The 26,730-nt window shown below is 39.1% G+C and overlaps 1 protein-coding gene across 4 annotated transcripts in view; it reads right to left on the reverse strand.

Annotated features, from left to right (window-relative positions):
• The window catches only part of EVA1A (eva-1 homolog A, regulator of programmed cell death), a 39,443-nt gene extending 12,991 nt beyond the window's left edge, over positions 1 to 26,452 (reverse strand). For 2 of the 4 annotated variants that reach the window (XR_009155193.1, XM_058184184.1), the window contains exons 1-2: positions 17,031 to 17,188; positions 329 to 481 (exon numbers count right to left, since the gene is read on the reverse strand). Coding sequence is in view for 2 of the 4 variants with exons in the window: in XM_058184184.1 (XP_058040167.1) it covers positions 329 to 431 (103 nt within the window). In the remaining 2 variants the exon portion in view is untranslated. Of the gene's footprint in view, positions 1 to 328; positions 482 to 17,030; positions 17,189 to 26,320 lie in introns of those variants that run through there. The other 2 variants (XR_009155190.1, XM_058184196.1) reach the window with 2 other exon arrangements.
• Between the last annotated feature and the right edge of the window lie 278 nt (positions 26,453 to 26,730).

Below are 26,730 nucleotides of genomic sequence, written 5' to 3' on the forward strand. Positions count from 1 at the left end.
TTTATTCAAATTTTATTCTAACATTTTCTCACCATATGCTAATTTTGATCAGGAATTGAAAACAAAATTGCCTAACCATGCCACATTGTTTTCCTCTTTTTGAAGTAGTTCTTGTGTTCCACTTGGATCACAATTCCTATCATTTCATACCCAAAAGCAGATCATTAGAAATTACATACAATAATAAATACGAACAAAGCATCTTTCCTTTCCTTTAGTTCTCTCCAGAAATATAACTAAGAGGCATGAGATGAAAAATAGAGGACTATTGCAGAGATACCCTTCAGGAAAACATTCAACAGATATACAATAAGCGTAAGAAGAATACCTGTGATGAAGGAATATGCTGATAGGATATTGCTGAACAAGGAAATCTCTGTGCTGGTACCTGCAGGCTTCATACTTCTTTGATGTTCTCCTCTGAACTTCATTCACTGGAGTAGCAAGATCTGGGTTAAAAAGTAGGCTTCTGTTTCTTCTCCTGTGTTTTGGAACACAAATAGGTTTGGGATAAAGCACATTTGATTGTGGGGTCCATCATTCAGGCAATAGAACTTTTCTCCTGCCTTTGAAAATCGTAGCAAAGCCTTCCAACCATTTCTAGGAAGTTCACTGGTTTGACAGTCTGACTTCAGCTGACTTCTCAGAATGTATTTAAAACAATTTCTCCCCTGATCGCTTCTACTTTCACGTCACTAGTCAGACTCCTCCAGAGGACTGAAAGAAATGTACAATCAGAGCATTTTCCCCCTTTCCTGTCCATTGAAGTCAAATGTGCCTGTTGGGGAGCTCTAGAAAAATCAGAGTCAACAGGCAGCTTTCTGCATGGGGTCTGGCTGTAATTCTATAGCTTCTGACAAACCCATGGCAAACAGTACGCCTTGCCCTCCAGCTTTATTAAACTGAGGGAGGATTTAACTCCCTTTATGACTTCCTAAAGAGGCTGCTTTTTTCATGCTCCCCTTGTAACAAAGAAAACGGCTGCAATGGAGCCGAGTTAATGATTGGATTTTATTTGCTGAAGTTTTGTAGCTTAATAGGCAGTTCGTTTTTTCAGCTTGAAAGAGACCTTTTCCAACCTTACTGAATCATTACTGGGATTCACTGAACCTTGATCCGTTTAACTCTTTTGCCAGTAGTGAAAACATCAATGGTTTTAAAACAATAAACAATCTGAATGATGGGTGTCCCTAACAACAGTGTACTTCAAAACGAAGTCTTCCATTTATATCAACTAGTTTGGGCTTCAAGGAAGAGAAGAAGCCTGCTGTGTAAAAATTCTGTTTATCCAATGAGTGGGAAAATACATTTTTTATGTATGTGTATACTCTTTATTTATTTGATCATACCCCCAAAATAGAAAGGTACGTCAAGAGTAGTGTAAGCAAACTCGTGCTAACCTTGAAAGTCTGGATGAAGAGATATATTAGGGATATCAGAAGTACACCACAGTCAGATGTATTACGGGGAGAATATTGCAAAGAATGGTAGCCTACTTGACTATAACCGCAATCTGTTATAGTAAAAGAGGCAGAGCAAAAGATCCCAAACGCCATCCGCTTTATTATTACTAACAGTCTCCCTGTACCCAAATGTTGAAGCTTTAGGGAAGTGGGGATGGTTTATTAAAAAAGTTCAATGTATGTTTTATGCACTGGCTACCTGTGGCCTTCCGGGTGCGCTTCAAGGTTTTGGTAACTATCTTCAAAGCGCTCCATGGCATAGGGCCAGGTTACTTACGGGACCGTCTGCTGCCACCAATTGCCTCTCACCGACCCGTGCGCTCTCACAGGGAAGGACTCCTCAGGGTGCCGTCGGCCAGGCAGTGCCAACTGGCGACACCCAGGGGAAGGCCCTTTTCTGTGGGGGCTCCCACCCTTTGGAACGAACTTCCCCCAGGACTTCGCCAACTTCCTGACCTTCGAACCTTTCGCCGCGAGCTTAAGACACATCTATTTATTTGCGCAGGACTGGACTAGAATTTTAAATTTTGAATTTGGTTTTAATGGGGTTTTATTACTTTTATTGCTATTTTTAAATATTCGGCCTTATTTAATAAGTTTTTTAAGTGATGTTTTATTTTGTATTTATATGTATGTTTTTTATCTGGCTGTAAACCGCCCTGAGTCCCTTGGGAGATAGGGTGGTATAAAAATATGATTAAATAAATAAATAAATAAATAAATAAATAAATAAATAAATAAATAAATATTTGGATAACAGAAAGATAATAATGTGCAACATAACAATATCTAAGAACACACGATGCTGCTTTTAAGCAAAACTGCAAAGTGCAATTGCCCACCACTGCAACCATAGGCATACATTCCTAATCATGATTATGCCAAAATGACCAAACATGCATCATGACATCACCACATAAGCTCCATCTTTTCATAGTTGCATTACATTGTCATATACAATTTTGCAATACAACCTGCCTTTAACAAAAATTGTATATGACAATGTAATGCAACTATGAAAAGATGGAGCTTATGTGGTGATGTCATGATGCATGTTTGGTCATTTTGGCATAACACAATACAATACCCTGTTTAGGAAGAGTATCTGGTGGTGCTTTGGAGTAAGAAGTGCTGTGCAGATCAGCGATAACACGTGGGGATGCAAATTGGAAATGGTATGTGGGGGTGCCCAAGAGATGCCACATGGGTTGAGAAAGGTGTGGGAGGGGCACAGTTTGGGGACAGTGAACGGGGTTACAAAAGAGGTGCCTTGCAATCAGAAAAGGCTTGAAACTTCTATGTGACACTGTTCAAGGAGGGCATGTGGGGTTGAAGTGTGGGTCTGGAAAGGCATGTGATAGGGCAGCAGAGGTCAGGGGGCGCACAGAGGAGTGACATGGGCCAGGAAGGATGTGCAGAGATTCCTTCCTTCCTTCCTCCCTCCCTTCCCTTCCTCCCGTCCTTCCTTCTTTTCCTTCCATTCCCTTTCTAACAGACAGATAAGTGATTGCTTCAGTAGGGCAGGAAAGAGTGAGGGATTGCAAGAGTGGCTGGGAAACTGTTATGGAATGTTGAAAATGAAGATCACATGACTACAACAGCAGACTGCAAACATAGTGGCAGCTAATAGCACTGAAGCAACAACATCTTTCCCAATTTCATTTCCTCAGGAGTCCTGGATTTTGGATGCAGACCCTATGATACATCATTTCACCTAGTTAAAGGGCATGACAAAAGTAGTATACAGATGGTGGCAGTAAAGAGGAGGACCCCCACTGAAAGTAGAATATATCAACATTATAGAGATGAAATAATGAAATGCATGCCCAAATTGTAATTCTACCTGCAGCTAACAGGGGAAGAGTTAGTATTTCCAGTTCTTAGGAAGCACCATTTGGCATGATTTATTATTAGATTATTTTCACCCTGATGTCCATTTCTCAAGTCAGTTCCAATATCTCTTACAGTGCAAACAAATTAGCACAATGAATAAATATTAATAAGAACTACCATATTTTTTGGACTATAAGATGCACTGGAGTATAAATTTAGTTTTTGGGGAGGAAAATAAGAAAAAAACTGATTGGGGGTGGATTGGTTTCCCGGAATACCCCCAATCAGCTGTTCCCAGAGGTGAATTTTAGCAACAGGTTCCTTGGTTGTGAACCCTGTGCCTTGCTTTTTTTTCAGCCTCTGAAACTTCTGAAACTCCATTTCAAAAAACACTTTTTTTCTGCCTCTGAAAGCCTTCGAAACAGAGCTTCAGAAGCTCTGTTTCGGAGGCTTTTTTTCTGAAACTTCTTTTAGAGGCTTTTTTCTGAAGCTCTGTTTGAAGGCTTTTTTTCTGAAGCTTTTTTTCTGAGGCTTTTTATCTGAAGCTTCTTTCAGAGGCTTTTTTCAGCCTCTGAAATCTCGGTTTGAGAGGCTGGGCGGGGCTACATTCGCAGTATAAGATACACCCAGATTTTCACCCTCTTTTTGGGGAAAAATACGGTTAATCAAAACAAATTGATGGCATAATCTATAAAAAGAAGAAGCATTAAAGAACAAACATGAACAGAAATAAGACAAATATTGTTTAAGTTAATTGGTTGTTGCTCAAGTCAAATACTCATTGAGAAGCATCTTGCATTATTTAAAATCCAACAACAAACATTTTAGAGATGCATTTCCTGCTATAATAAATTCCAGTTCTAGGGACTAGTACCAAAAGTAGCCTCTCCACTAGACTTTCCCAGATGGTGGTAGAAACTCATTTGAATACAGGTAGTCCTGGGATAATGACCATTTGTTTGGCAGCCATTTGACATTACTCAATTACACTCAGTCCCTGAAGTTATGGCTATTGCAATACACCATGGTATGTGATCAAAATTTGTGCACTTAGTAGCCTGCCCACAACAATAAGGACATTTCAACTGCCTTGAAATAATGATCTTGTTATCATTATCCTGGGACTTGTATATATATGCCTTCATTCAACTCCTCCCACCCACCAATACCCCACCCCACCCCATCTCTGCCTTTTTGGCCACTCTCCACTCCATCACCCTAGGATTGCCAATGCTAAGAGATACAATCACTAAAAAATCATGATATTTGCTCTGTGACCTTGGATCAAGCATAGATGCTCTTAAACTGAACCATTTTGCAATATCATTTGGAGCATGAAAAGGGAAAGAAACACATCACCTTTTTGAACAAAGGGTGATTGCGTACTGATTTATTTATTTATTTATTTATTTATTTATTTATTTATTTATTTAATCAAATTTTTATACCGCCTTATCTCCCGAAGGACTCAGGGCGGTTTACAGCCCGATAAAAATACAAATATAATACAAAGTAAAACACTAAATTAAAAAACTTATTTAAATAGGCCAAAATTTAAAATTATAATTAAAATGATACAAACCCCATTAAAATTAAATTTGAAATTAAAATTCTAGTCCAGTCCTGCACAAATAAAAAGAAGTGTTTTAAGCTCGCGGCGGAAGGTTCGAAAGTCAGGAAGTTGGCGGAGTCCTGGGGGAAGTTCATTCCAGAGGGTGGGAGCCCCCACAGAAAAGGCCCTTCCCCTGGGTGTCGCCAGTCGACACTGCCTGGTGGACGGCACCCTAAGGAGTCCCTCCCCGTGAGAGCGCACGGGTCGGTGGGAGGCAATCGGTGGCAATAGACGGTCCCGTAAGTAGCCCGGCCCTAAGCCATGGAGCGCTTTGAAGATGGTTACCAAAACCTTGAAGCGCACCCGGAAGGCCACGGGCAGCCAGTGCAGTCTGCGCAGGAGTGGTGTCACATGGGAGCCACGAGGGGCTCCCTCTATCACCCGCGCAGCCGCATTCTGGACTAACTGGAGCCTCTGGGTGCTCCTCAAGGGAAGCCCCATGTAGAGAGCATTGCAGTAATCCAGGCGAGATGTCACGAGAGCATGAGTGATCGTGCATAGGGCATCCCGGTCCAGGAAGGGGTGCAACTGGCGAACCAGGCGAACCTGGTAAAAGGCTCTCCTGGAGACGGCCGTCAAATGGTCTTCAAAAGACAGCCGTCCATCCAGGAGAACACCCAAGTTGCGCATCCTTTCCATTGGGGCCAATGACTCGCCCCCAACAGTCTGCCGCAGTTGCAGCTGACTGTACCGGGGTGCCGGCATCCACAGCCACTCTGTCTTGGAGGGATTGAGCTTGAGCCTGTTTCTCCCCATCCAGACCCGTACGACCTCCAGGCACCGGGACAGCACTTCAACAGCTTCGTTGGGGTGGCCCGATGTGAAAAGTACAGCTGAGTATCATCAGCGTACAGTTGGTAACTCACACCGAAACCACTGATGATCTCACCCAGCGGCTTCATATAGATGTTGAACAGGAGAGGCGAGAGAATCGACCCCTGCGGCACCCCACAAGTGAGGTGCTTCGGGGTTGACCTCTGCCCTCCCGTCAACACCGTCTGCGACCGGTCAGAGAGGTAGGAGGAGAACCACCGATAAACAGTGCCTCCCACTCCCAACCCCTCCAACCGGTGCAGCAGGATACGATGGTCGATGGTATCAAAAGCCGCTGAGAGGTCTAATAGGACCAAGGCAGAGGAACAGCCCCTATCCCTGGCCCTCCAGAGATCATCAACCAACGCGACCAAATCCATCTCCGTGCTGTACCCGGGCTGAAAGCAGGACTGGAACGGGTCTAAATAGACAGTTTCATCCAGGTACTGGGGTAACTGACGTGCCACCACTCACCAATTAAAGAAATAAATCCCCGGAAAAGAATGTTCTTTGGTTCACAAGTAAAAATAATATTATGTGAGCATATATATTGATCCACCGAAATTCTTGTACTATTTTGGGGTCATGGTGATAATTTATCAATTACAGGCATTCCTAATTAAGAAATCATATTTGCTGTCAGTTTTATGAATAAATAATACCTGACACTGAATCATCTCTTTCATTATGATTGTTTCTAAGAATGGCTACCTAGCAGAATGCATTAGATGATGAGGAATCAGAGGCACAAATTTCATCACTTATTCTGCTGTATTTTCTTGGCTGCTATAAAACATATATCTACCAAGTTCCTTGATAGGCATCTAAGCTGGAAAGCATTTGCCACATCAGCTTTTTGGAGACTGAGAACTGGAAAGCAGTATCATTATGTATGTAATACTCATCAGAATTTTAGGCAAAATTTGGTGGTACCCCTTTACCAGAAAAACAATTTTTTTTTAGCAGAAAGGAGTCTCTCTAAATCTACTCTAGAAGGCTGTGAGACTATGTAGAGCGGATTTCGGGAAGTGCAGCGGGATGCAGAAGGCCAGGAGGAAAGTAGATGGTGAAAACAGAACTCTGCACAGCAAGGGGCATTGCCCAATGATAGTCACTTAGATTATTCTAAATGGTTTGGCAAGCAACCCGGGAGAGGCCCCTCATATGTGCTCAAATAACCTGCCAAAAATGGAAGTAGAAATACCAGGCAACCACAAACATTAGAAGAACACAGATACAATAAGACAGTTTAGCTAAACCAACATTTTGAAGTTAAAACACACACACACTCACACACATATAAGAACTGGGTATTATTTTTCAAAATGTTAGAAAAGTTTCTGAAAGGTTTTCCCTCTATGTATTTTTACATAATACCCTTATGAGGAAAACAATGGTAGTCTATGATAGTACTGTATAATTTATAAGCTATGAAAGAAACATGAAGCATATTTGCTCATTTACAGCGCATAGTTTTCTACACACACACACATTCATCAGGATCTGCCGCAGACTCCAAATAGCTTTTTTTTTTTTTTTTAAAGGAAAAAAGTGTAGCCCCTGGCTGCAAAACAGGTTTAGCATTCTTGCTTTAAAGCTTCACTATGCAAATATGAATGTTACAAATTCCTAACGAATACATTCACAAACTGCCTGTTGGAAGAACTAGAATGTTCTTAAGGTTATTATAGGAGGAGCAGTAACAGCCATGAACATAAAAGCACAAGGAATATATCAGATTCAGCATCAAGAATGATACTAGGTACCTAGATATACTAGATACAAGAATTACATTAGGTACCAGAATGGTAGATGTACAATTATCAGCAGTAGTATTAAAATATGTTTAACAGAATAGCAGAGTTGGAGACCTTGGAGGTCTTCTAGTCCAGGGGTCTCCCCCTCTCCAGGCTGCAGCCCACTTCAAACTCCCCCAAAGTGTATAGCAATATGTTGATAAGGATTCTCAGTCAAAATAACAGAACATTAGTTTCATTAACACAGCAAAATATCTTAAACTAACAAGAAAATAAATCCAGTTGCCATGATTCAATTTTCCAGACATTTATTAATAAATTTTAGTTATTTTTATTACTGTGCTATACTAATATGTGATCAGTCCAAAAGCTACACTTGAAAGATGTAGGCATCAGAATTGATGAAAAATGAAGTTGAAACTAATAGACAGCCAAAGTTCACCAAACCTGCTAAGCTTGAATAAAATACTTCTCCTCACCTAATCTGACTTCAAGCTAGCATTAAAAGAAATGGCCTATGAGCTGTGTATTCGTGTGGGTAACAGTTGGTAATAAAAAAGATTGATCAGCTAACATTTTAGGCACAATTTCAGATATGAGAATATAATTATGCAGAACTAATTCAAATGCCCCTTGATAACCAACATAGATCTGTATGGATCTACATAACAATAAAGAATATCAAAGACTCCCTGGATGAATTCCTCAAAAATATCAAAGGAATGTATGTATTGGCTTCTTCCTAGATAAAAACAAGATGTGAAAACTTGGGTATTGCATTTCAAAATCACCTGGATATTAGGAACATGCTGATTCCAAATAAATGCTTATGGGAGGTTTGTAAGCTAGACATGAATTTAATAATCCTCTTCTACTCCCTAGTGACTGGTATTAAAGGCATGCTGACTCTAATACAAGAAGCAACACACACTTATCATAACTAATAGTCATTGATAGCCTTATCCCCGAAGAATTAATCTAATCCATCTAAATCATCTGAGTTGGTTGCCACTGCCGCTTCTAGTCCTGGTGTATTTATATTTAAATATGTATAGAAGTACTTCTTACTGAATGAATGACTAGCTGGATCTGGCATCAGTTTGGACTGAAGATGGAGATCAAAGATGTTTTATAAATAGGCAATTGAAAAGACTTTTAAAAATGGGGCCATATGAGAGCAGTGTGAAGAGCTGTAATTGAAAGGGATATTAAATGTCTTCCAAAAGTGATAGATAGGACAAGAGTATCTGTGCTACTGCCTTAATGTTAATGTTTGAGCAAATAGGAGCCACAGTGGTGCAGTGGTTAGAGTACAGTATTGCAGGCTACTTCTGCTAACTGCCGGCTGTCTGAAATTTGGCAGTTCAAATCTCACCAGGCTCAAGGTTGACTCAGCCTTCCATCCTTCTGAGGTGGATAAAATGAGAGCCCAAATTGTTGGGGGCAATATGCTGAGTCTTAGAGAGGGATGTAAAGCACTGTAAAGTGGTATATAAGTCTAAGTGCTATTGCTACTGCTAAATACATAAATGCTCTTAGGAAGAAATACTACAATATCTACCCATATGCCATCCTATGAGATAGAATTAATAAATGATGTAAATATTGAGAAATTGCAAAAGGAGGGTTCATGAGCTCAAAGAGATGGGAGATATCAGTTCTGTGATTTTGGTAAATCAAGATCTAAAATTCTCTACTTGTCAGCCTTCAAAGGCAAACCAGACAAAAAACACACCAAGATGAACTAATTTATGCCTTATTGTAAGGCCACATTAACAGAATCTTGCAAGTCTGAAGGCACAAGCGTCCTGCCTCCACTTTTAAGATTATCCATTAGGAGAGTCTTTCCTAACATCTTTATCTGACCCTTAAGCGAGGGGAGGGGGTTTCTGCCCCCCTTGTCTGGTTGTTTCCTTGGCAGCATCTCCTCCTCTCTTTCGCCAAGGTCATTCATACATTCCATTACAAATACAGACTGGCAGGTGAGCCCACACTGAAACAGGTCATCCATTATTTCTTTCTTCCAAGAAGACTGGTATCTGTCTGTCCAAATTAGCTGGGCTAGAGATTAGTCTTCCCCAAAAAGTTTAAGCAAGAACATCAATCTGCAGAGTTATAATCAAACCTTCTGTCAGCCTTACCATCTCAATTTGCTACTGATCTCTGAAATGTTGGGGTGGGTAACGTGCCACCTACTGAATTTAACCCACTTTGGTTTTTGCATGGTTGTTTTTTTATAAGCTGCCTTTAATAACTTAAGGTGGTGAACATATATAATACTCCTTCTTCTTGTATTTTCCCCACAACAACAACCCTGTGAGGTGACTTGGACTGAGAGGGTATGACTGACCCAAAGTCACCCAGCCAGTTTTCATGCCTAAGGTAGGACTAGAACTCACAATCTCCTGGGTTGTAGGCCAGCATCTTAACCACTACACCATGACTCACTTTCATAGTATTTAAAATTGTAAGATGCCACATCACATCCCTATTTGGGAAACAGTCCTCAATTTACCACTACAATTGAGCCCAACGTTTTTGTTGTTAAGTGAAACATTTGTTAAGTGAGTTTTGCCCCATTTTATGACTTTTCTTGCCACAGTTGTTAAGTGAATCACTGCAGTTGTTAAGTTAGTAACATGGTTGTTAAGTGAATCTGGCTTCCCCATTGAATTTGCTTGCCAGAAAGTCATAGGTGATCATGTGACCCCAGGATACTGCAACCATCATGAGTCGGTTCCCAAGAAATTGAATTTTGATCACATGATTATGGGGATGTTGCAACGGTCATAAATGTGAAAAACGGTCATAAGTCATTTTTTTCAATCCTGTTGTGACTTTGAATGGTCACTAAATGAACTGTTGTAAGTCAAGGACTATCTCTAGTACAAACATAGTTTAATGGCCAGAGAAAGGAGAAGGAAATCCAGCATGGTAAGAGCCTGAACTGCAAAATTTGAATAATAAGAGGGACTATTATATTTTTCATTCCCTTGAAAGTTCAAATAAGGTCAGTCAATTCTCTATTATTTGAATACTGGACCTGCATTTTGTAGCCTTTCTGCAACGTCATAATTAGTTGCAGAACTGCCACCGATCAATGGAAAAAGCAGATGGTTTTTTGCCATAACCTCTTGTGAGGGAGGAAGTAAATGGCTAGGAGGAAGGAGCTTCTGAATGCAAATGGAAGAATAGGCAGCAGAAAAAAAACAAGTAGTACAGAGTAGGAAAAAACAGAAAGTCTTATTTTTTAAAAGACATTCCCCTAAGATTTATTTCTATGAGAATAAATATAAATCAGAATGTTACAGAGATGTTGTATTACATTTTATATCAAAATAAGGTTACAAGAAATCTCTGTGAAGCCCATTTATATCCACAAATTCTGGTACATAAATTAGTGTTGATAATTAATTGATCTGAAAATAAAGTATTTATTAATAGTTGCATTGCCCATAAAAAATATAAAAAGTTGTATTGACCATAAAAAAAATACTAGCACATTTATATGTTCCACTTTTTTCTGTTGTTCTATGTCTGCACCAAATTTAATGATTGCCTTCACTGGAATAGAAGATCTAACAAAAAAGTGAAAACTAAGGGTCAATTTGTCCTTAACAGCTTTACACTTACAGGTTAATCAGTGTACAGATCTAATAAAGAGCCCTGCTTCCACAGAGCCTAGCAAGGAGGCAGAGCAATGGTGTTTAGCTTTTGAGTCACAATGTGTGGTCTCCAAAACTGTTGGGCTGCATCTAAGATCCTCTCATCAGTTATACTTGATAGGAGCTGGAACTGAGTATCACCAGGAGGTCCATACGCATGTGGCTGATTCTTGGCCAAACTCCAGAATACAGTTATATTCCTGATACATATGCTACTTCCTTTCTGCTTCAAAACAGTCCTGATCAAGCTTAAACTACTGAGTGGCTGAGTCTTTTCTGCAAGGAAGGTTTTCTGGAACGCTGACACTAAGCTTGTTTCATTTTCTGCACAAATAAAGTGTGTCAAGTTCTTAATTCATTTCATTCAAACAATTTGGTCACAGACATTCCGCTACCAGTATTTCATACTTAAAAGTAGGGAAAATTGCTAGATGAGCCAGAGAGGTGTTTCACCACCCAACAGCTCAGTCTGATAGTTAAACCACACGAAAAAGTGTCTGTACCACAAATAGAAAATGAGGAGGAAAACGTATCCAGATTGTCTCAGATGAGCAGTGAGACAATCCATGCGCAAGACAAATATAACCACATACGTGCTACACAGTGTAGAAAGTCAGTACCCACCCACCCTCCTAGAGAATGAAATATTTTGGGGGATATTAAAAAGGCAGGATAGAATATTTATGTTAAGGAGAAATGGGAAAAAATCTTAAGGGAGGCAGAAAAAATCTTAAGGGAGTCTCCCTGCCCCAAGCAGAAACTGAGGAGGCCAGCTTTTAGAAATGCAGATTTGATAATCCATTCAGAAAGACTGGGTCAGACAGAAACTCCAGATAAGCAATTAGGCAAGACAAGATTTGCTCAGACAAACACCTAGGATTTGCCTGTAGAGCCAGCCATGACCCTTACATAATCCCATAGGCATCCAGAAGGTATAAAACCCATCCGCTCTCAACTCCATTTTGTAAGCTGTCCCAGAACTGCACACTGTGTGGGTGTTGGTTATGTTCACCAATAAACGGAGCCTTTCTTTCCAATCAGCCTCCATTTTATTTCCAGCTTGGAACTGGACCTGGATTTTTCTTCTAACAAAAGTTAGAAAAGAATTTGTTACAAAGAACATCTAGTAACGAATCAGAAGCAGTTCCAAAGAGTAAGTGATGCAAACCAAAGAATTCTTAAGCAGAATTAAGAGTAACACATTAAAAAATAGGCTAACAACAATTCTTGACAAAACCAGTATTCTTTAACATTAGTCTCCTCCTTAGACATTTTTCTTCTACAGGCCACCTTTTCATTATTTGACATGCACAGTAGAATATTTTTGTGCTTAGAATCAGTCTAGATGTTTTAATTCCAATCAAGTCCTTGCAGCCGAGTTTCTTCTGAGCAAGTGCAAAGTGACTCACAATTGCCCACTGCTATCTGCAGGCGCTGGCCCTAGCTTAGGTGGGATTTAGTCTCCATTTAGAAGTAAATCGGCTCTTGCCTCCCTGTCCACATCTTCCATCATGGCTGCAACTCTCTTATCTCCCCAGAGAAAAAGGCAGCTTTTCGTTTGTGAGAGTCCCCTTTGACTCATATCCTTTTTCAATATTAAGGACCACAGGGCCAGCCAAGCCAATTACTTCTGGAGTCTGACCTGCCCTTGCTTCGGTATGCTTTTCCACAAAATTAAATTGTCTAGTTGTTTCCTCTCCTGCGCTTTGGCTCCCCTCCCCTCCTCCTCCTCCTCCAAGGAGTTTTTGTTCCTTGCCTCAAGCGGAGCAGAGTGGGAGGAGCTAAACAGCATAAGACATCATCAGCATCCAGCATGGAGCTTTTGCAAAGAAAAGCACACTATCAAAAAATCTCAAACTTTTGCATTGCAATAAACGTGTTCCAGGCCAGTTTCTTAGTCAGATTTTTTTTACACACCAGAGGCTGCACTTCTTGTGCTCATAATATTAATAGGTATCACATTAATATGATCTCAGTGCACTTACTAAATCGGGGCTCAAAGTCCTTCAAATGATATAACAAACTTCAACTCTCTGTTGCCATTTTGTGGTTGTTTGGATTTTTGTAATCCAAGCAAGCATGGTGATGTGAATAGAGATGTCGCTAAAAGTAGAAACTTTTTTTTTAAAAGCCACAAACAATTTCTGTACTGCTGAAATGCACCTCCCTGAATAGTAATTTTAGTGCTTTCCAGAAATATATTTTTGGAATAAATTAAAACAAATTAAGAATCAACGCCTCTTACTATATGTATTTACCTATGTAGATTTATGTATGAATTTATTCAGCTTTTTAGTCAGAGTACAGTAACTTGGACATACATTATATTATATTCTCATTAGTATATTGGGAGACAGGCTGTGTGGAGAAAAGGTAAGGAGATCTGAATCAATCCTTTTTAATAAGATATGTCATTTTATTTTCTGCTGTCTTTCCCCCCCAATAGTGAATTGTTGTATCAAACTATTTCACTTTTTCACTATAATAGCTGGTCAAAGACTGTAATAAAGCTATTTGACTTGATTTGATCTGATTTGACCAAGATTTCCCTAGTATGGAGGGTTACTTGACAAAATGTAGCACAAATTTCTTCTATTCTCAGCCTTTGTGTGAAATAGAAGAGAAAAATTCATGTGGTAGGTTACAATTTAAACCATTTATGCATTTTTCCACCTACAAAAACTATATTAATGGGTTGTGAAGTTGTGTGAAATGCCCAAATGGATCTTCTGGGGAATGTCTGTGCTTGCAGCTTCTGAATACAGTAGTAAAAGCTGCTTACACCATTTACACACACACTTAAATCAACCACAGAAAAAAACAAAAGGGCAAAAAACGCTCAGTGTGATTTGGCATGGTAACAAGTAAAGAAGGCACATCATATTGTTAGGGATGTGGTGAAAAATCTATTAAGATTTTTTATAAGAAAACCTCTCTGTTAGAGTTTTGGCAACAGAGCTGGATTGGCTACTGCAATTCATCTACTGTAAATGCCTTCCTTGCTTCCAGGATTATTACCAGTGTCACCTCCCGCTAGGCCTATCAAACTGCAAACAACACAGAATAACAGCAATAATTTCTGGAAGGGCTAGGAAGCCAACTTGCTAGTGATGGCAACGTCAGGCAAGTTCACACTGGCAAACTGGGTGGAGATCTGTTTGTTGTGCTGGAGTGTGAATAAACACACTGGTAGAGAGAAGGGGCAGGCAGGGGTATTCCTGACCAAGCAGGAAGAGAATTGTACCACTTCATGTAACTAAACTTCAGTGTTTTTCTTTCCATTTTGTTGTTTTTTGTTTGGAGGTGATTATCTGAGGACCTTTATTTTTCTCCAACATAAACAACCTTGACCCCTGTCATCTGTATTTATTGCCAAATGAATAGTTTAATTCTATAAAAAGTCTAGAAAAGTTAATTTAAGAGCAATGCTGGATACAAACTACATCATTTACCTCCACCTAACAGGTTTATATAGTTAAACTGTTCAAGAAACTGTAATGCTCTACTTGGAGCTGTCAAAGAGTATTTGTGTCACCATGCTCTGTAATTGCAGTGCCAACTGCAGTTATGTATGGTTGAACTGCACTACTAAAAGTGGTGGAAGAAGTGCATCAGGCACACCAGAGAATCAGATTGTCACTAACTGTGCGGAATTGCTCCTTACTAGGCAAGGGAATTTGCAAAAAAAGAAACACTTTTTTCTTCAAATGCTCATATAAGTCTGTTCTCCAGATATTGGCATTTCTCTTCCCAGAGTGAAACAGCCAACTAATTATTGAATAATGAATATTTTCAACTACCAGACCAAAAGGGAGATGTAAGGAGCTGCAATGATGGCTCTGGGCCAGATGAAAGATGGTGGTGCTTGGATAGCAGCTGGCAGGACTGCAATAATAACTCATGAGTGCAGCGTCAGGATGTTTGGGATGGGGGAAAGCAAGAGGAGAGTAGTGGCAGGTTGAGAAAATGGCTCCTGGTCCTTCTCCATCTTAATGCTGCTTAACAGTCCATTGGAGATGGTCAGCTTATACATTCAAATATAGGCTCCATGCTAGGCTTCCTATAGCACATTTTACTGGCCAGGATCTCATCTACATAACACAATTTTGGGGGGCAGCTCTATTAAAATATAGCATGAGCAATGTAAAATAATAAAACTAGATAGAAAGTAGTTTTCTTATTAACAGCAAGTAATCTTTACAGCCATCAAATCTAGTTTCCAGCCCAATTACATTACAAAAAAGTTGAGGCAACACAGCTGGAAGAATCAAAGTGTTTGATGCAATGCTCTTCAAAATTATTTACATTTTTAAAACCGGTGTGTGCGTAGGAGGCCAACATTCCCATGGATTATTCATCTCTGGAGACCCCATTCAATAGTCCCACTTTGTCATTGGCAAGAACAATAATTTGGGAGAAATTCTAAGGATTCTTGGTCCCTCAAAGAAGTTTACTGGGTGATTTTCAGCCAGTAACCACCTCCCAGTCCAATTTATCTCACAGAGTTGAAGAAATCACCACCAAGTGCACCAATTTTATGATACTGGACTGTGAAGAGGTAATTTGGCTTTATCCACTCTGATTTTTTGCCAGTGGGACATAGATGTAAATAATGTCAGCAAATACCATACTGTTTTTGATTAATTTATTTCACATCGGTGCAAAATATTGCTTGTCCTCCTGGGTTCTTTGTGAGTTTATGCAGTACTCATCTTCATGCAGCAAGACAGCATAGCCACACAGTGAAGTCTCATTTTATTGGACTTCAACACAATAGATATTGCATTCAGTGGGCCAAACTCTCTGTTGTGTTTTCTGTTCTTTGCATAATAGTATCATAACTAAAAGCAAATGATGCCAATTGAACAAAAAGACATCCTTACACAAATGACACACACACACACACACACACACATGTCTTACTTATTTATATTTTATGTATCAAATTATATAGTCTCATTTATATAGTCTTACTCTTCACTTCAAGTGCTTTTCCTGAGTAACCAAGCTATACTGTTAAAACAAGATTTTACCATACTCCCAATATAAAAGTGCCTCATGCAAACTTTCAGAAGCTCTGTAACTTCAGTTTGGTAGATTTCTTCCCTTGAAGACTACCTTCTCTCCAAAATCTACCAGTTGAGAACTGTGAATGTTACCAGAGCAGTTGTTAACTTTACTTTGAAATCAATGCCAACCAAAAACCTTATGTTTGTGAAATAAAGCAACATACAACTAAACCACAACAAAATGGAGCATTACCTGCCCCCCAAAAGCAACCAACAAACCTTAGCCAAATATAGTTAATCCAGGTTCAGAAGCAAGAGAGCAGTAAGTATATACAGCAAGGAGGTCCACTTATTGATTTCTCTGCTAAATGACTGCAGGAAAGAGTAAGTAAGGTCCTGGATTCAGATTAGCATTTAATTCTGTAGATCCAGGTGAGGTCAACAAAACTGTTTCTACAGATCTTTGAGCAAAAGTTATTTGTGCTCTCCTGCTGAAGACATTGCTGTTTTAATACATAGTTACAGTATGTGCTGAAGATAGAAAAGGTACAAGGAAAAAACACTCTGGAATACCTAAAAGATACTGCTATATTTTAACCTTTGGGTTAAAAAAACCTGCCAGATTGACACACAAAGTATCCAAGAGGCATAGAAAATGAAGGAAGACGGTCTGATTGCCACCTTTACTGACAGTACAGTTGGAGCTGCAGGCAGAAATTAAACATTAAACTCATAAAGTTTAAGTTTAGTGATTTATAAACAGGTATGCAACTATTATTTCATCTTAGTTCTTGAGTGGGAGGAGAAGAGATAAACAGAAATTACTTCAGCACAGCATAAGTGAGGCAGAAGAAAACTTAATTACAAAAAAAGCTTACCGAAAGAAGCTCCAGGGACAGATTTAGCAGGTCTCAGAAACTGCCTCGATGCTCTTTCCTTTTAAAACCTCATTCCCCCTTGACTGTGTTCGTCATTACGCCCCATGAACATGTTGTGTCCTGCTCTGAGTCTGCTAATGGTGCCAGGTTCTACCATGCAAACTGTTAAGAGAATGGAGCACCTCTGCTTCTTCGCCCTTCCCACTCCACAAAGTACAAGAACACCTAAGAGGCAGGCACACAAGGGCCATCTGCAATTTGCCATTGCACATTCTCTCTTCCTTTTTGGCTAATAATATATACAATAATAATGTCTTCAAAGCTTTATTATGACTAGAAGCAGTATGGTTGCTGCATAGGCCTGTTGTTGTTCTGACTAAAACTAATTTATCTCTTGTTTACACTTCTTGAATGTACTAGATTTATAGCTAATAAATATTTTAATTGGTACGTAGCGAGCAAAAATCGGGAATGTATGTCTGAAAGACAGGACTGCTGTTCCTGCTGCTTCTTACTACACTCACCTTCCTGCTCATATAGACATAGTTGCTCTCCCTTTGTATGCCCTGAATGGGCATCTTTGCAGTTGGCTTTAAAGATAGAGGCTATTAGCAGTAGGCTACATTTGTCATTAGGGATGTGGTGGCTCTGTGGATAAGACGCTGAGCTTGTCGATCGAAAGGTTGGCAGTTCAGCGGTTTGAAGCCCTAGTGCCGTGTAACAGAGTGAGCTCCCATTACTTGTCCCAGCTTCTATCAAACTAGCAGTTCAAAAGCACATAAAAAATGCAAGTAGAAAAATAGGGACCACCTTTGGTGGGAAGGTAACAGAGTTCCATTTGCCTTTGGCGTTTAGTCATGCCGGGCACATGACCATGGAGATATCTTCAGATAGCGCTGGCTCTTCAGCTTTGAAACAGAGATGAGCACCGGCCCCTAGACTCGGGAATGACCAGAATATATGTGCGAGGGGAACCTTTACCTTACATTTGTCATTAGGAAACATGCTATTTAATGGCAGAAATATGTCTTTCTTCCCTAAATTTGTTGAGGTGTATATGTGTCTTAACTCAGCCTTGATTCCTGACATGGAGTAGATCATGTACTTATCTTGACAAGGTTTTTCAGAAGTAGTTAGCCTTTGCCTCCTTTCTAGAGCTAGGAGAAAGTGACTAGCTCAAAATCAGCCATCTGACTTTCTGACTAAGGCAGGATTAGAACTCAGTCTCCTGGTTTCAAGCCTGGTGCCTTATTACACCAAACTGGGTCTCCTCCCTGATATACTATCTACAATATCAGGTCTCAGAAGCATCCTGTTAAAAAACACCACTGCCAGTTGCAACAGTAGGACATTTATTTATGTATTTAATTTATAGTTTAATACCGTTCCATCTCAGTATACAAAAATCTCAAGAGCAGTTTCAAAATATAATCACAGCAATAAAATAATAACAAATAAATTAAACAATGCCATCCTTGTTCCCATTACTCTCTAAAGTATTAAACTGAGCCTAGAAGCCCACTGGTAACCAACACAGCCACCATAAAAAAGGCTTATTCTGCAATGATGATGTCTAACTGCCAACATTCCATACCAATCATCTTCAAAAGCAGCTCCATATTCAGCACACTGCAGTAACCTAACCACACAGGGATAGGGACAACTTCTCCTCAACAAGGTAGAATTATAACCTGCATATCAATCGAAGCTGGATAAAGATCCTTTTGGCTACATTCTCTTGGTCTCTCTTTTTCACTTTGATCCACAAACTCACCCAATCACTGTTATTGCATTGTGTGTATGCATAGATACTTTCTTACCATAGCAGAAAACTGTTCTTCCTATATCTGTTTTTAATGTCTGAGGTTAGACGTCATATTTCTGTCTATGAGCCAGAGGTGGGATTGTTAACCACACGACTCTCCTCTCTGTAAAATAATTGCTACTCCATTTCTATTGCCTACAAGCATGCTCATTGAACTAATTATATTCTCCAGTGCTGTTTAGAAGTAAATTTCCAGTATGATCACTTGTTTCATGCTTATGTGTGTGTTAAATAATTTGCATAAATGGGTCATTGAGTACATTTGCCAAAAAAAGCTACTGCTAGGTTTAAATTTAAGAGCTCCAGAGGCACAATAATTAAATGCAGTAATGCAAGCTTAGTCTGTTGACTGCCAGCAGTTCGATCCTGACCGGCTCAAAGTTGACTCAGCTTTCCATCCTTCCGAGGTTGGTAAAATAAGGACTCAGATTGTTGGGGGCAATATGCTGACTTTGTAAATCAACCACAGAGTGATGTAAAAAGCACGGTGACTATAGGATGGCATAAGTCTAAGTGCTATTGCTAATTGTCACATATACCAGATGGAGGGAATGTGTAGCTCTCCAGTAGTTGCTGAACTACAACTTGAGCATCTTTCATGACTGCTTTTGTGGGATATAGCTTCTGACTACTGAGTTCAGCAAGATCTGTCGCTGTTTGGCATGATTGTCCTAGACCAGGAGTGCCAAACACGCGTCATCACATTGTCGTCACATGACATATCACAACTTTTTTCCCCTTTGCTAAAATGAAGATGGGGATGGCCAGTGCCTGACGCATCCAGCTCACAGGTCATGAGTTTGACACCCTTGTTCTAGACTGTGTGCTTCATTAGACATTTGCTAAAGTCTAGTAGCAGGAGTACAATATTCTTCAAATAATGTTTTGTAAGATATATTTGGTAACATTAATGTTTGTCAGTCATCCTATCACCTTTTACATTGTATTTGCAATGGCAGGAAAAATGAGGAAAAAAAATACAACCATGTTTACCATTTACTGAAAATTTGACATAATACTGCACATATATTCTTCACGTGTCTATAATAAAAATGGATCTCCTTTTAAAATAGCATGGAAGCTGGAGAACTGAGAAAGAGATAAAACACCCTTGGGTGAGATTAAGTTCTTGTAATCTTAGCCATGTTTATATTTGTAATCATAACTGTGGAATAAATTTTCAATTTTGGTTCATACATAAGCATGTAATAAACACTTGGCAATGAGATGTATTTTGTTTTCTACTGTAGATGTAAATATAGCAGAGTGATCAGAGGAGTGCAAGAATTATGTATCAGGCATTATATGTAAAACAATGAACAAAGGTTCAAATATAATACTTTAAGCCTAATTTAAGATGGCAAAATGTTATGTTTACATAATAGGCTAACCCAGACAAGCATATCCTGATGATCCTGTTCACATACAGTAAGCCAAATCTAAGAGAATGGCTGAATTCCTCGAACATTCTTTTTTGTTGTTGTTGTTCTAACTTTTTATTTTGTATTATAACATACAAAAATTCCAATTTCAATTGAACAGTGTGTTGTCTGGGTACAAACCATTTTAGGAAATAATAATCAAAGTGTTTACAACAATATTCCTTGCATTAATATCTTGTAATAATGATGATGATGATGATGATGATGATGATGATGATGATGATGATGAACCAAAGTACAGAAAAATTGCTGCAGGCTGTAAAAACAGAGAACATTATAAAAACAACAGAAACAAAGGCAGGTTATAATGAAAAACAGCTGGATGACAGATTAAATAGTTGGAAAACCAAAACTTTGCATGGACAGCACTTGAAAAACATTGAAGGAAAATGTGATGACAATTTTACATGGCCATGGCTCAAGAAAGAAACGGAAGGTTTAATACTCGCTGCTCAAGAACAACCACTACAAACTAATGTCATGAAAGCAAAGATACAAAAATCCACCGACAATCCAAACTGCCGACTTTGCAACAACAAAGTCGAAACTGTTTCACATTTAATATGTGAATGCAGCGAAATCGCACAAACTGATTTCAAAGCTAGAAGCAACTGAGTTGCTAAATTAATCCACTGGTCATTATGTAAAAAAATACGACTTGCCTGTATCCAAAAAGTCATGGGAACATAAAATGGAAAAAGTTATAGAAAATGAGAAGGTGAAGATCTTGTGGGACTTTCGAATACAGACCGATTGACAGTTGGAACATAACATGCCAGATATCACAGTTGTCGAAAACCAAAACGTACAATTTATTGACATCACAATACCAGGAGATGCCAGAGTTGAAGGAAAAGAACTAGAAAAATCATTAAATATCACAACCTGGCCATCAAAACTACATGGCTATGTCCAAAAATTTTATAAGATACATCAACAAATTGCAGCTTCCTGCAATAACACCAGCAGAACTGCAAAAAACTGCGCTACTTGGAACATTGTACATCTTAAGAAGGTACTTGGCTGATACCTAGGACGCTGGCAGCAACCCATATCAACCATTAGCACCAGTCAATCGTGTTTGTGACACATTTTTTCAGTTTTTTCAGTTCAGTTGACTGAGTTTCATGTTTAATGAATAAAAGAGATAATAATAATAATTAACCAAGTTAACATATCTTCCTTATATCACTGATCCTTCCATGCATTTGAAATCGTACTGACCTTACTCAATTTTAATGTAATTTACTATATTATGCCAATCCCTCCAATGAATAGATAATGTGGGTTTGCACAATATTTTATTTTATTTATTTATTTGTCAAATACTATACGTATTAGACAATATATGTAAGCATGGATTGAATACATGAAATGAATACAAATAAAGATATGTTAGACTAATTTAAAATGGGTTGGGTAGTTGTTATTTCTTAAACAATATAAGTGCATTTATAAACACTAGCCTGTGTTTATGTGCATGTGTCAGTGGTGGGATTCAGCTAGTTCGCACTTCGGGAGAACCGGTTGTTAACTTTCTGAGCAGTTTGGTGAACTGGTTTTTGGAAGAAATCGTTAGGGCAGAGAACCAGTTGTTGAATTATTTCAATCCCACCACTGGCATGTGTGCATTTGAGACTGTTAGATATTGTTTAGTGGGAAGCTGGTGTATGATGTTGATACTGGAGAATACCCTCTTTTTTATTGGTGTATTTATTAATACAGAAAGCAATCACTTGTTTCTAAAATCATACAAGCCAACACAGTTCTGGGCTGCATAAACAGAGGGATAGAATCAAGATCACGTGAAGTGTTAGTGCCACTTTATAATGCCTTGGTAAGGCCACACTTGGAATACTGCATTCAGTTCTGGTCGCCACGATGTAAAAAAGATGCTGAGACTCTAGAAAGAGTGCAGAGAAGAGCAACAAAGATGATTAGGGGACTGGAGGCTAAAACATATGAAGAACGATTGCAGGAACTGGGTATGTCTAGTTTAATGAAAAGAAGGACTAGGGGAGACATGATAGCAGTGTTCCAATATCTCAGGGGCTGCCACAGAGAAGTGGGAGTTGGGCTGTTCTCCAATGCACCTCTAAGGAAAATCCAATTTAAATTGGATTTTAAGTTTGAGGGAGTCAAACTATTCTCCAAAGCACCTGAGGGTAGAACAAGAATCAATGGGTGGAAACTAATCAAGGAGAGAAGCAACTTAGAACTAAGGAGAAATTTCCTGACAGTTAGAACAATCAATAAGTGGAGCAACTTGCCTGCAGAAGTTGTGAATGCTCCAACACTGGAAATTTTTAAGAAAATGTTGGATAACCATCTGTCTGAGATGATGTAGAGTTTCCTGCCTGGGCAGGGGGTTGGACTAGAAGGCCTCCAAGGTCCCTTCCAACTCTGTTGTTGTTATTGTTAGTTGCTACATGTCACTAATCAGCAAAAACTACTTTGAGATAAAAACAAAAGGCTGTTGTAATGTGTTTCCTTGAAGGAGAGGCAGAAGAGAATTATTTTCAGGAATAGTTTGCCTAACTAGGAAACCCTTATAGCTAATAAGACTCTCTCTCCGTAAAGCAGTCAAACCAGGGCAAGAGGCTCTGATGGGCATGACTGAATCTGCCAGTTCAGTTCAGCAGCCTCTAATCTATTATAACATGGAGCATAACTCTGCCTCTTCAGAAGGCTCCAAGCTTCTCAGCACTGTTTTGCTTTCTCCTGCTTTTTGCTTCAATTTGAATAGTTTACATACAGTAATTTAAGAAGCTTTGTGATGCTTCTTCCTAAATATATGCTGCTCATAGGAGACAGAACTTATAGACAGATTTTTAATATAATTACATATATGAAAAGGGAGAGCAAACACAGAAACATATAATGCAATTTCTAATGCTCTAGTAATCTTATATATAACAGGCTAAGCCATGCAACCACACTCATCCAAACAGAGCTGTCATATTTGGGTGGCAAAAATCAGACAAACCCTACATGGAAACAAATTTAGCTCTCTATAGCCCACTGGTGAACATCTATGCTTTTGTAACCCAGATACGGTGGTAAACAGTGATTGTATATGGCAGGTTACGTTAGCAAAAATTGTAGAGTCCAGCAGGAGAAAACAGATTTCTCTATAAGACAGCATTCCAAAGTCTTGTTCAAATCCAAAGTAGAAAAAAGAAAGAAAACATGGACCTTCTACAAACATAGCTGTACCTAAAACTGAATCCCAAACTGGTTTTATGAAATCGTCAGTCATTACTAGATCAGGGGTGGTCTTAGAGAACAGAGATATTTTTTGGGGGGGGGGAAGAAAAATATTTCTTGCTTGCACAAATTGTTACAAAACCGATATTCTGTCAGAAGCAGAAAGTATGGAAATTACAGTCACTCATCTTTTCATAATATACTGTCTTACCCCATAACAAACCATTGCAACTCAAAAACTGCTACACTCTTGACAGAAAGCGGAAAAATATATCCTAACTCCAACATTCTAATAAAGTGCCTTTTCCACTTGATAGAAATGCAAAGAAAGATGAGGCTTGCTAGGATTTTCCCTTGTGCAAAGGATAAAAATAATAGAATTCTGAACTTAGTTCATCCTAAGCCAAAGCACTCAACAGGCTGACTTTTGTTTAGTATTAGTTTATCAAACTCTCAAACAATTAAACAAAACAAACAAACAAACAAACAAAAATGCTATGAAGAATTGTTCTGTGGCTACTCAGAATGAACCTGAGGAAGACCAAAGCAAGTTTATTTGGCCATTTATTTGATTGTTGTAACTTGATGCTCATAATATGGAAAAAAACTATTCTAGACTTTATCACCAGGGAGGAGCTCAGAGCAGCCCAAGGCAAGCTACACTACTTTAAACTGGGGAGATTCATCTGCATTAGTTGCTCAGTCCTGATGTCAATACTGCAATGGCAAATAATTTATTTTGCAATCTGGAAACTTACCCAATTCAAACTATGCTATATAATACCATAATATTATAAGCATTAGATTGGGAGGATTCTAAAAGTGGGCTGTTTGGTTCAATGCAAGATGCCTCTGAAGAAGCCAAAATCTGAAATTTTCAGATTTTTTTTTTTACCAGTCTAGGATTGAAAAGGCTGCAGGGGTAAAAACAATGGATACCTTTCTTCTTGGTGCCTCCATGAGAAGAAGAAAAAAACCCTCCCAGGTGGGAAAGAGAAGAGATGCAGTTCCATATCTGGCAAGCTCCTGCTTCCAACCCCAGGAAAAGGTTTTGCCAAAGCTTTCTTGCAAATCTGCAGGCTTTCTAGAGAAGGGATATTCACTTTGTTCAATTAATATACAGTATTGCTGGTGTATTCCAGTCAGTGCTGCCTGCTAATAAATTATTTTAGATACAAGGTTAAAGGAGATTAATAAAACCTGAGGAGGGCGTAATAGTAATCAAAAGAGACAAGATGGCATCCATGACCAAGCAATAAAAGCCTTGCAGACACCCCAGACTTGAAGGGTTTATATTAGGTGTTTAGATATCTACTATCTCTATATCTGCTTTATTGCCCTTCCTGACTTTGGTGATAACTGAACAAACCATAACCCTTTCTTAACTTATTTGTTATACTTCAATGTCCCTGCACCTATCCTTTATAGAGTTTTGTAGACATCTTGCAATCATAATACAAATTGCTATCCCATGAGTAGTAAAAACACAAGTGAATTAGGTTCGCTGCCATAAATCTGAAGACCTTCCCCCTCTTTCCCCCAATCACATTACCTTAAAGCGTTAGGTAGAGACAGCTTGATGCCATATATCTTTTTTATGCAATTACTCTCAGCAGACAAACATGTACAGAGATGAGGTGAGGGAAGAGGTAGCTGAGCAGAGAAAGGGTACGTGTGTGGAAGAGAAGTCTTGTTCAGGTGTCATTAAAAGGGTTCATTTCACTTTACAAACAGCTCCTCCTCAGCAACTGCCTGCAAACATTTACTCCTCTTAGCCATCCCTTTATTCTGCTGCAATCAGCAAATGCGATACCTCTCCCTCTCTGGGGGAAGAGAACTCATCTGCCTATTGGCTTACAAAGTACCAGCAGAGTTCCAAATCAGGCTCCTCCACAGATGAAGGAACTTTGTGAAAACATACTAACTTCCCATGCTGGCTGAAGAAAATGTTTTCCCTCTGGAACTGGTGCTTAGGCCACTGCCATAGGGCACAAGGGTAGGGCTCTGGGACTTCCTCGTGTACGTATTAATTTCCTGGGGATCTACTCCTACAGTACAAACCAGTCCTGGCTTTTGCTGTTGTATTACTTAGGAACTAGCTCACCTAAAAGACAAATTCATCTTGAAAAAAGATCATGTTTATTTCAAAGAAACTCTCAGCTCAGACCCCTGGAGAAATGACTGATGAAACAGGCTAAACTCTGCTAAAGGAAGTAATGATAATATGCTGCTAACAGATTCAGTTATTTGGGTCAAAAAACAGAACTCTCTCAAATTAATTTAGTCTGACAATCTGGATTTCAGCAAGGTTTAATTTACCAGCTGTCATGTGGAAAAAATAATGCTTTGGGGAGGTTTTATTTTTTCAAAATGCTCTATTTATTACCCAAGGAGAAAAAATCCTAATCAGAAATGTAGTAACTAATAAACCTGAAAGAAACTACCTGCTGCTGAAAACAGAGGTGGGATGCAATCATCCAAAGGGATCATTTTATAGTAAGGCAAAACAAGAGAGACTTCAAGAAAGTCTAGGCCAAAGTCTACAAAGAAGAAAAAGAATCTTCAGTCATAATTAAGGAAGCCTCTGATCTTCCTCTAAGACCCTTTTCTTTCTGTATTTACTGCACTTAAGAGTAACACTTCCCTTCCTTTTGCCTGCTAACTTTGTTCATTTCCCTTGCAATTTCATTCCACTTCTCACAGTACCTTCAAGGAGACTTTTAAAAACAAATGAAATGAAAGAGACCTCTTACTAAACCGCAGATCAGAAGGAACCCCCCCCCCATAATGCCCATAGCTGAAGGTCCAGATCTTACCTTCCAATCCTCAAGACGGACGAGAGCTTACCAAAAACATAACTTGGGCCAGCCAGAGATTCATTCAAGTTGGCTCTGTACAATGTAAGCAATTCTGCCTCTCTCTGCTGTGTTGGCCGGAGGGAGAGCTGTGCAGCCAATTACAGTAGCTGGTTTTGCAAAGTGGGAAACAAAGGGCTGTAGCCACTGACAAATGCTCTACAAATGCTACACCTGTTTTCTTAACAGAAGATCCCAAGAAGACAATGGCACTCAATGTTCTCTGAGCAGCAGACTTCCTAGGTGAAGTATTTTTTTTCCAAAAATCATACAGCCTACAGCAAATTGATACCAGCTGAATTAATGTTAACTGATTCACTGGCCTCTCTACACAAACACACAGGTTTTCTAAAACGTAAAAATATTTGAGT

Source organism: Ahaetulla prasina, chromosome 1 (genome assembly GCF_028640845.1).
Source record: "Ahaetulla prasina isolate Xishuangbanna chromosome 1, ASM2864084v1, whole genome shotgun sequence".
Taxonomy (NCBI): Eukaryota; Metazoa; Chordata; class Lepidosauria; order Squamata; family Colubridae; genus Ahaetulla; species Ahaetulla prasina.